Consider the following 10,427-nt stretch of genomic DNA (forward strand, 5'->3'; position numbering starts at 1 on the left):
AAGTCTGGTTTCGCGCTGTGTCACGCTAACCACCGCACCGCACCGCACACACAAACTCGGCTCCGGTCCAGAGGCACGGTAGCACGGGGCGGATCACATGCGCGAGTCGGCGCAGACCACAAAATCAAGGGCGTGTCTACGTGGTGGCCAGGGGTGGCACCGGCCCCCCCTGAAATTTGGCTGGCCACCCCAGGTGCCCCCCCTACCAGATGTCTTGCGATAGGCTTGCTTTTAGTTAATTTTTAACTGCATCTGGCAGTGGCGGATCCTGGCATGTGTAGGCAGCTGCCTAGGGCCGCTTTCTTCTCTTCTTTATACTTAATTTTAGGCGGTTTCTATAGTGTGATCTTAATGACACTGTCGAGAGCGCATACTGTTACGCGATCCAGGTGCGCGAGGACGAATCTCTCCACTCCCAAGCGGATTTCCTTCACTCACACAAAACTGGACGTGTGCTTTTAAATATTGTTCTTTTATGAATTGGCTCTGCTCTCGCTCAGATATTGCGTGTACACGCTCAAACGTTGTCTTGGCATCACTGAAGACGAAGAGCTTTTTTTCTAATTTAGGTGAGGCAACTGCACATGCCTAATGCCACGTTTCACAGCGGCAACAGTGAAAGGTCATCCCTTTTTTCCCTTTCACAATTCTCTTTCCTCCTCCTCTTCTTGCTCCATTTCTTAAACACACCGACCTCTAAATTACAATGTTACATATCTTCTAGAGATCTCAACTGTCCACATATGATGTTTATACATGAATGAGAAGCAAATAATCAACTCAGTAGTGAATTCTACTTTCTCTACCTGAAATTTTACAACTTCTGGGAAGGATCACTTTCTCTGTCTTGGTACACAGACTGTGATGACAATGCAGATGATGTGTTGAGACTTATTAAGAAGTGATGAAGTTTAAGTTTGTCATTGATTTAAGGTTAAGTAGAAATACAACACTCCATGTAACCTTGTCAGATGCCATTGTTTTATGATGGTAATGAAAACAAGCTGTGAGGGATGCAAATGTGTTAGTTCATTTCTCTTTGCCTGTATAGCTGAAAAGAGCCAAAAACCTCTATATAACCAGTTTTGTTTAAAATCAATAAAAAAAAAATAAAAATTAAAAAGCCTAAAAATTACAACTTATAACTAGTAAAACTGTTGACCAGGCGTTTATAAACATTAGACCTAAAATTATACCATTATATCAATCCAATTACTATAGTTCAACTCAGCAGAATCTGTAACAATTTTTAATATGTTGTTAGGAAAATTTACATCACCATCTACTGTCAGAAATAGGAAATACATTCATATCATGGTACTTATTTTGTAAGTGTTAGGGCCTCTATGTCCCTTCCTCAGCCTCTTAAAATCAAACAGCTGTAAACGTATTAGTGCCAGTAAAATCAGCAAATGTTCATGTCAATTGTAACCACGTTACATATTTTGTCATCTTGACCTTAAATGATATCAGAAAACAGTCCAGTAATTGACTTTTAAAAGGTTAGTTAGGAATACTCACACAGTGTAACCAAGCTGACTAATTCTGAAAGCTTGTCTAGATATCTACCTATAGGATCTGTCACCCTGTAAACTGCAGCTGTTTTGTGAGTAATGGGATATCAGCTCTGACATCATTAATGACCGTAACAGTTACATTTCTCTCCCTCGTTGTTGAGACACATGGAAGAATTTAACTGAAATGTGCAATCGATGTGAGTCATAAGGATTCTCACTGACTGTGAATCTTCTCAGTTCCCAGACAGGATGCTGACCTTGTTTAGGTCCAAGCGATTAGTCAACAGAAGAGACAGACGGCTGCACGTGAGTGTTTTGCGTAATACTTGTTTATAGATCTGCTCGAAAACTCATCTCTTACGAAGCTACTTGACTTCATCATCATCATTATAAAAAAAAAAAAAAAATTCTCTCTCTTTATTTATTCCTTCTCTTTCTAGCTTGTACTTATTTGAACAATGTCTAGAAACTTGGTATTACAAGCACTTCCTGTATCTGTTTGCCTCTTTAAGAAGAATCGCTTTATGTATCCCCAAATTGTAAGTCGCTTTGGATAAAAGCGTCTGCAAAATGACTAAATGTAAATGTAAATGTTTAGCCATCTTATACTCTATTTTTGGGTTTCTGTTGTGTTCGCCCGAATCCGACAAGAAAAACAAGCTGACTACTTTACCTGCAAATAGGACCTTGATTTCTCAGGTCATCCACAGATTTCATAAAAGACATTCAGGTAAACAAGATTAAATGCACTTCTTGGAAATTCATTTTGACAACATGCTGACGTTGTGAAAACTATGTTAAATTCGGCTGTCTGAAGCACAATCTTTCAAAAGAAAAATTAAGCATTTGACATGGCTAAAAATAATTTTTTAAATTGTAGTCAAGTATTTGTCATGCGGTGTGACCTACATGCTAGCATAATGTGGATGCTGTCTGCCTGATCTGTGCTTTATTGAGCAACTTTCTGTTGGGCTGGAGTCCCGGTTTTAATGAACATTTAAGTTCCATTAGCCCCCCACTAATTTTATAGCCAAATTTAGCATGATGTCTTTACTGGTTAAATAATCACTGTCTGGCATGTGTTAGAAAATGCGTCTTGATAATAACAAGCAGACACATGAACGAGTACTACATTTCTTGTTAAACTTCTCTGTTAAAAATATGTTATGAGACTTAACGAATAGAAGAACCACAATCACAAATGGCTTTATCGAGACACATAAAGCCAAATAAACGTGCACACGAAGCAAGCTGTTGTTTCCCACAGTGCTTTAATACTCTCCACTTAGTGTCATCATGGGAACTAGCAGTGTGTACAATAAATCATCTGGTATTTTCAGAGAGCATTTGGCTTCACTGGGGAGGCTAATTGTTATAGACATTTCAGCACTTAATATACAAAGCTTTTAGATGTCACTTGAGGATAAAGTGAGATGACATCGCACACTTTCTCATGGCTAGACTTCTCTCCTGATTCTCTGGGCATGAGTTGGATAAATAAGAATTAAGGTAGAATCCTAGGAATGCAGATTAATTATTTTTGCACCAATTACATCAGTGATATTATTTTAGTTTAAAATGCATGTTTACAGCCTCCAAACATCAGTGAAGTCTTGTCTGAAGAAAATTAACTTACAAGAAAATCATATGCTCTTATTACTGCAATTTCTACTTTTATGGTCACTCTGATTTTGGATACTAACCCCAAAAGTTTTTTTTTTTTTACAAATATATACTTTTACGTTATAAAAGTATACAAACATGTATGTATATGTGTATGTGTGTTGATATATATATATATATATATATATTTGTGTGCGTATAGGAGAAATCCAAAAAAATTCATAATCACTAAATTATTCACTAACCACTAACTCTCAAGCAAGTTTAGTAAATCACGTTGACTGACTCAAACCAGTTCATAAGAGTCATTTTCATCACACGCTGTAATGTAGAACTGCCCTAAACTACACATTTTCTGCTGTCAATATCAACTAGCAATAGAGCACAATGACCACCAACTGTTTGATGGTATAAGTTCCAGAAGTATTGTTTTTTTTATTCATTTTCTCCATAGGCATTTCAATTACTAACTAGCTCTAAGATTAATCAAACGACCTTGCAGCTCCTAATAGGTTTGGTTCAAAAGTGTTTTGCTAGAAATCAGTTTATCCAATGAGACAACTAAGAGAATATTACTTTTGGAACCATACTCTTGTGATCTTTAAATCTATAACACTTTAATATTATTACTTCTCTGTACTAAGTTTTTGTACTTTCAGTTTCACTCTTAGTCTGTCCTCTATTGCTAAACCTTCTTTAGTCTAGCACATTATCTAGAGAACAACATCCCACACTCATCCTCTATCTATCCTCCCTTTTTGTGAGATATAACATTACTAGTGTTGTCACCCCAAACCTAAAGAGATCCTGCAGATTTAAATAATTACACGTATCTTACATCTCCCTTTTGAAGAAAATGTGTTGGAGTTTTTTTCTCCGTCAGCTTCAGTTCCAGCAGGTTTCAAATAAGCCTTTCCCGTCTGGATATCATCCTCGACATAGCACTGAGACAGTTGTCCACAGGTAGTTAATGACCTCCTTTCTGTTGTCTCAATCTTCTCAATTTGAATCGCCAACCATGAACGGCTTTGCATGTGATACTGTCTGGAGTAATATACTTAAGCAATTGGCATCGCTGACACAGTTCACTTCTGGTTCACTTCTTACCCTAATGAAAGTTGTAGTAGTTTTTTTTTTTCCAATAACACAATCCCTCCAGCCCTTCTTACAAGAGGTGTTCCCCAGGGATCTGTTCTTGGTCCTCACCTTTTTGTAAATTGGTAAAACATCTACTATACAATAATAAAGTGTTTTCAGTTTGCAAACAATACATATCTTGTTTGCAGTTAAATGTATTTTGATATAATACATGGCTACTTTGGAATAGTTGTACCGTAGTACACACATCTACCAGCAGGGGCTAACAGCATCATGTTAACCAGCATAAAATATTATGCTCTTGTTGGTCTTGCCCCACAGTACTTGCTGATCTGCTGATCTACTCTTATACTGTACCTTGAGTATCAGCCACAGTTGTACTAATTTATACGGAAGTGAAATCCATTTAAATGTTTCATAATTTGAGTCCAGTGTTTTTATTATGTTTGGTTTGCTTATTTAATGCAGCCATTATAATGTCAGACAAAAGTAAATCTATTCACAACTGGATAATATGTTTTTATTGTTTGGTTTGCTTATTTAATGCAGCCATTATAATGTCAGACAAAAGTAAATCTATTCACAACTGGATAATAAAAGAGGTTTCACCATTCAGCAGTTGTACGGCTTCATCATTCATCTGAGTGACCTTATCAGGTTTGGTGGCCTCATCACTTGATGATTAATTAAATACAGGAGCCACTTAAGTCGGTGAAGCTTTGAAATACTTCAACTTCACAGTGTCCGGTTTTCCCACAGGCCTTCCCTGGTAATGATTCACTCACCACTCATGTGATCCTTCTAACTCTCCACCATTGCCTCACTGGCCCTCTCTTTTTTTCTCCCATAAACCTCTTGACTGTGTGTATGTAACTGAACCCCAGTGGAAGTGCCATGGACCAGCTCCAAAAGCTTCTATCTTCCCTCCCTCTCTCCTCTGTCATCCTCTCATTTTCGGGTTTTCTCACCCACATGATCTCCCAACTTCCACCAGAAGGCCTCCCTCCCCCACAACCATCTCCCGTTCTCCTTTTCCATTTCCTTCTTTGGTGAAAATGCTGAAAAAGAGAAGGGGAGGAAGACCTTCACCAGTGTTGAGAGGGAGCGGATTTGGCCACGTGTTTTTTTTTTAAGTTCTTATGCCTCATCAAGGCGAAGAAATAGCACACTCAGCATGTTTGCACATAAACACACCCATCTAGAGGCACAAGGTAACCCTGAATGAGATTGTAGACCGTAGTGGATACTAGCAGGCTCTTAGGTAATTGAATGTCCTTGGCCTAAACTGGGTAATTTTTGTACCAGAAATATTGTTTTTGGTGCTTTTGCATAATCTATTCTAATCTCTGGAAAAAAAACATTACAATTGGTTTAATTTATAAAATATTTATCAACAAACAATCAATAAACTTTGTTTTTTTACATTTAAAATTTAAAAAAAATTTTTTTTAACCACACCTCAAACTTACAAAGCTTGAATCACTTTAAGAAATGCACATTAGCCAACTCTTCTGCATTAAAGCTCAAAGTGATTATACACTTATATTTAGAAATATTCAGAAGGTGAAACTAGTAAAATTGGCATCAATAAAATAACAATACTTAATGTCTCAATTTAACAAAGTTTGACAACATGCATAATTGTTGACATACTAACACAAATATTGTTTCATTTCATTCACTCTTAACATGGAGAAGACTAAAGAAAAGAAGAAAAAAGGAGATTAAAGAAAGTATGACTGTAGAGGTCATAATGAATTATCAAACAATTAAAAAACAGGAAGTGAACAGGAAATAATATGTAGTTTGTGTATATACAGTGTAATGCGTGCTGTATACCAGAAATATTGTTTTTGGTGCTTTTGCATAATCTATTCTAATCTCTGGAAAAAAACATTACAATTGGTTTAATTTATAAAATATTTATCAACAAACAATCAATAAACTTTGTTTTTTTACATTTAAAATTTAAAAAAAATTTTTTTTAACCACACCTCAAACTTACAAAGCTTGAATCACTTTAAGAAATGCACATTAGCCAACTCTTCTGCATTAAAGCTCAAAGTGATTATACACTTATATTTAGAAATATTCAGAAGGTGAAACTAGTAAAATTGGCATCAATAAAATAACAATACTTAATGTCTCAATTTGACAACATGCATACTATCATTTTTGACATACTGACACAAATATTGTTTCATTTCATTCACTCTTAACACAGAGGAGACATACATTACAATTGGTTTAATTTATAAAATATTTATCAACAAACAATCAATAACCTTTTTTTTTTTACATTTAAAATAAAAAAAAAAAATTTTTTAACCACACCTCAAACTTACAAAGCTTGAATCACTTTAAGAAATGCACATTAGCCAACTCTTCTGCATTAAAGCTCAAAGTGATTATACACTTATATTTAGAAATATTCAGAAGGTGAAACTAGTAAAATTGGCATCAATAAAATAACAATACTTAATGTCTCAATTTAACAAAGTTTGACAACATGCATAATTGTTGACATACTAACACAAATATTGTTTCATTTCATTCACTCTTAACATGGAGAAGACTAAAGAAAAGAAGAAAAAAGGAGATTAAAGAAAGTATGACTGTAGAGGTCATAATGAATTATCAAACAATTAAAAAAACAGGAAGTGAACAGGAAATAATATGTAGTTTGCGTATATGAAAGAAATTATGACTGTAGAGGTCATAATGAATTATCAAACAATTAAAAAAACAGGAAGTGAACAGGAAATAATATGTAGTTTGCGTATATACAGTGTAATGCGTGCTGTATCTTGAAGTTTTTGTGCTTTTATATATAATTCAAGCTATAGTAGTGCAAATGCAATTCTGTCTTCCACCTGTATACAAAATGCATTTCAAACTTCATTTTCCCACATATTTCTGGACTGCAGAAACATTTCAGCTGTTATGTTTTCTGACATTGCTATGCATTTTGGAAGACTCCCACTGAAATGAATGCATGCATGTGCAATGCATCAAATGTTGTTTGATGCTGAAGTTCGGCTAAGAAAGACAAAATGTTTTAGTGAAGTTCTAGAGAAAAGTGCTCACTAACTACAGCAGTCACACATATTTGTGTGACATATATGGTGTGTGAATGCTTAGATTTTCAGCTTCGGGTGGCTGCTTCTCAAAGTGTAACTTTCATTGTTCCCAAGACTTAAAATCAGTCGTGCTTTCATTTACGTACACGTTGATTGGCACAGAGTGTTTGGAACAATTCTAAGTGGGCGTTCAGTCACTTCAACAGAACACCAAACCTTTGACCTTTGAGTGTTTATGAAGGAATCTGTTTGAGTTCTTTCACAGGCTGTAAACACAGACTACATCCACCCATTAATGACCATTACCAGCCTAATGACAGTTCTGGCTGGCCAGGAAAAATAAAGATGGGAATAACTAGTAGGCAGATCAGATATTTTTATCTGTGCATAGAGACCTACACATTTATGGAGCGTTGATTCTGGATTGTGCAATGGACAGACTGTAGTTGGAACTCAGCATTGTGTGGCTTTACCAACTCAACAGCAATCTCTGGCGCATCTTTTAAAAGTCTTGTTTATCCAGTCATAAACCAGTAAGCCTATTTTTGGTGAAACTCAGACCGTTGTGTGTGGGGGCAGATTGCTGGTTTGCTGGGATCTCAAACAGCAGTATCAGCATAGGCATACCTTGAGATGTGAAGTTCTCACATGAGGGCACAACAGTGTAAAATAGACGTGTGCATGTATATGTATGCATGTATATGGTAAAGTGTGTAGATAGGGGTTGCGTTCTATAAGTTGCCATTGCAGTTGCGACAGAGGATCTCATCTTGCTCAGGGAAGAAGCCAGCGCCCACCAGCGACACAGAGCATCGAGAGCAGGTGAAGCACGGCTGGTGCCATTGCCGGTCCTCGAACGAAATGTACTTTCCTCCACCAAAACCTAAAATGAAATAAACAAACATGTAAGATGTCTGTGACATTTCAGATGAGTTCATCACATGATGTCAAAACTAACACATCTGTAATCCCTGAACAAAACCTGTTGCTGCACCAGTCAATTTTTAAACCAAAATGACATCCATGCATATTTTACCTGTAATAGGTTTTTTGCAGGCTTCACACTTCTTAGCATACAGATTGCCAAAACATTTGAGGCAGTATGGGCTGTCATCACGGGAGGTAAAGTGCTGACCAGCTAGTTGGACTTTACAGCTTGTGCACACAAAGCACTCCTTATGCCATGGCTCTTCCCTATAGGTCACACCACCTTTAGCCAAAGCCTGAGGCGGAGAGAGTTCATCAGAGACACAAACAGTAACCTGTCCGCATGAGCTTCTGTATACTTGACCTAAATCAAGCTACCTGGAAAAAGGTATGACATTCAAATGTATTCATTTGCCATTGTTTGTTATGCATACAGTACAACCTCTTGTTGTGAGAGTACATTCATATAATATTCATGTAATTTACTTGTTTCCAACAATTGAGGTTTGATACGAGATTGTTAAATGATTGATAAATTAGCATATTAGAATGATTTCTGAAGGATCATGTGACACTGAAGAATGGAGTAATGGCTTCTAAAAATTCAGCAATGCCATCACAGGAATAAATTACATTTTATAATATATTAAAATAGCATAATATTACTGGTTTTACTGTATTTTTATCAAATAAATGCAGCCTTAGCGAGCACAAGGGTCTTCTTTAAAAAACAAAAGCACAAAAATCTTATTTAATTAACAAAAAATGTATTTAATTCATTTTCTTTTTGTATTTCACAGAACTATAGAGCCAAGACTGCAAACAGATGGTGGTTTGTCAGTACAGGATGTGAAATTGACAGCCAGAGTTAACCAGTGACCAGCAAGACTTCTGATAAGCAACAGGAAGGAGAAATGAGGTCAGAATTCAGACTTTTTGTGGAGGGAATGTGTGTGTGGACTGATGAGTCAAGTCAAGTCACCTTTATTTATATAGCGCTTTTAACAATACAGATTGTGTCAAAGCAACTGAACAGCATTAATTAGGAAAATAGTGTGTCAATAATGCAAAATGACAATAGTAAACACTAATTTTTCAGTTAAAGACAGTTCATCATTGAATTCAGTGATGTCAACATCCAGCTCAGTTTAAATAGTATCTTTGCAATCAAGTCAACAGTATCGCTGGAAATGAAGTGTCCCCAACTAAGCAAGCCAGAGGCGACAGCGGCAAGGAACCAAAACTCCATCGGTGACAGAATGGAGAAAAAACCTTGGATGAGGAACACATGGTTACGTATTTCAGGCAGAGAAGCTAGTAAAACCACCACTGACCTGTTTACATCGAGTACAGCGCGGTGCGAACTTGTTCTCATAGCAGGGTACGCAATAGTGGTCATCTTTATCTGGGATAAATGACTTGGAGCCTATTGGTTGTTGACAGCTGTTGCAAATGAAACAGTCCTCATGCCACGTGGAGCCGGCATACTCAAGCTTCCTGGTTCCTGTGTGAGAGAGAGAGAGAGAGAGAGAGAGAGAGATACTGAAATATTTTCTCAAAACTAGAAGAAAGATTTAAAAACAAAGACCATGATGAATAGTGTTTATTTGTGGGCAGGTTATTAAGTAAACATGTTAAGTAAACATGTCAGTTATGCCATTGTTTGGTCCTCAAGTCAGGGGAAATGTGTGCATTTCTGAGAGATGTCAGATCTCCCATTTTATTAATGGCATAATTTTGGTGGAAAAGGGTTATGTCTTATTTTCTGATAAAAAAGTATTTTCACCTCTAGGACCACCATTGCATTATTCCATTGTGGGACCTGCTGATGAGCAGGTCACCAACGGTCACTTCACCTGGCTGTGTCACCCAGTGAAAGACTTCATGGCTCTTAAGAGATCTCACAAGATTCACATGTTACCCAGATCAAAAGACTTGTGAAGATCCTCCTTAAAGAGGCCCCACTGCCAAAATCACTAAAGCTTTACACAGAGAGCAAAAGATAAAGGTTGTAATCCCCTGGATAACAAAAGACATTTTGAAGAAATATCAAGTTACAGTAAGGCTGTCTTGCTCAAGTTCAAAACTCACTCCAAAACATGTCACCACATTCATCAAAGCAAAGTATGAACCATGAAACAGAGCCTTCCATCCTTTCTCTTTCCCTTGTCATCTGCACATC

The 10,427-nt window shown here is 36.8% G+C and overlaps 1 protein-coding gene across 2 annotated transcripts in view; it reads right to left on the reverse strand.

The window, feature by feature from the left end:
* Nucleotides 1-7,184: 7,184 nt before the first annotated feature.
* The window catches only part of LOC107700740 (four and a half LIM domains protein 3-like), a 46,606-nt gene continuing 43,363 nt past the window's right edge, over nt 7,185-10,427 (reverse strand). For both annotated transcript variants that reach the window (XM_016502527.1, XM_016502528.1), the window contains exons 4-6: nt 9,580-9,749; nt 8,355-8,541; nt 7,185-8,201 (exon numbers count right to left, since the gene is read on the reverse strand). In XM_016502527.1, the coding sequence (XP_016358013.1) occupies nt 8,050-8,201; nt 8,355-8,541; nt 9,580-9,749 (509 nt within the window). In that variant the 3' untranslated portion in view covers nt 7,185-8,049. The remainder of the gene's footprint in view (nt 8,202-8,354; nt 8,542-9,579; nt 9,750-10,427) is intronic.

This window comes from Sinocyclocheilus anshuiensis, unplaced genomic scaffold (genome assembly GCF_001515605.1).
Source record: "Sinocyclocheilus anshuiensis isolate Anshui unplaced genomic scaffold, SAMN03320099.WGS_v1.1 scaffold782, whole genome shotgun sequence".
Taxonomy (NCBI): Eukaryota; Metazoa; Chordata; class Actinopteri; order Cypriniformes; family Cyprinidae; genus Sinocyclocheilus; species Sinocyclocheilus anshuiensis.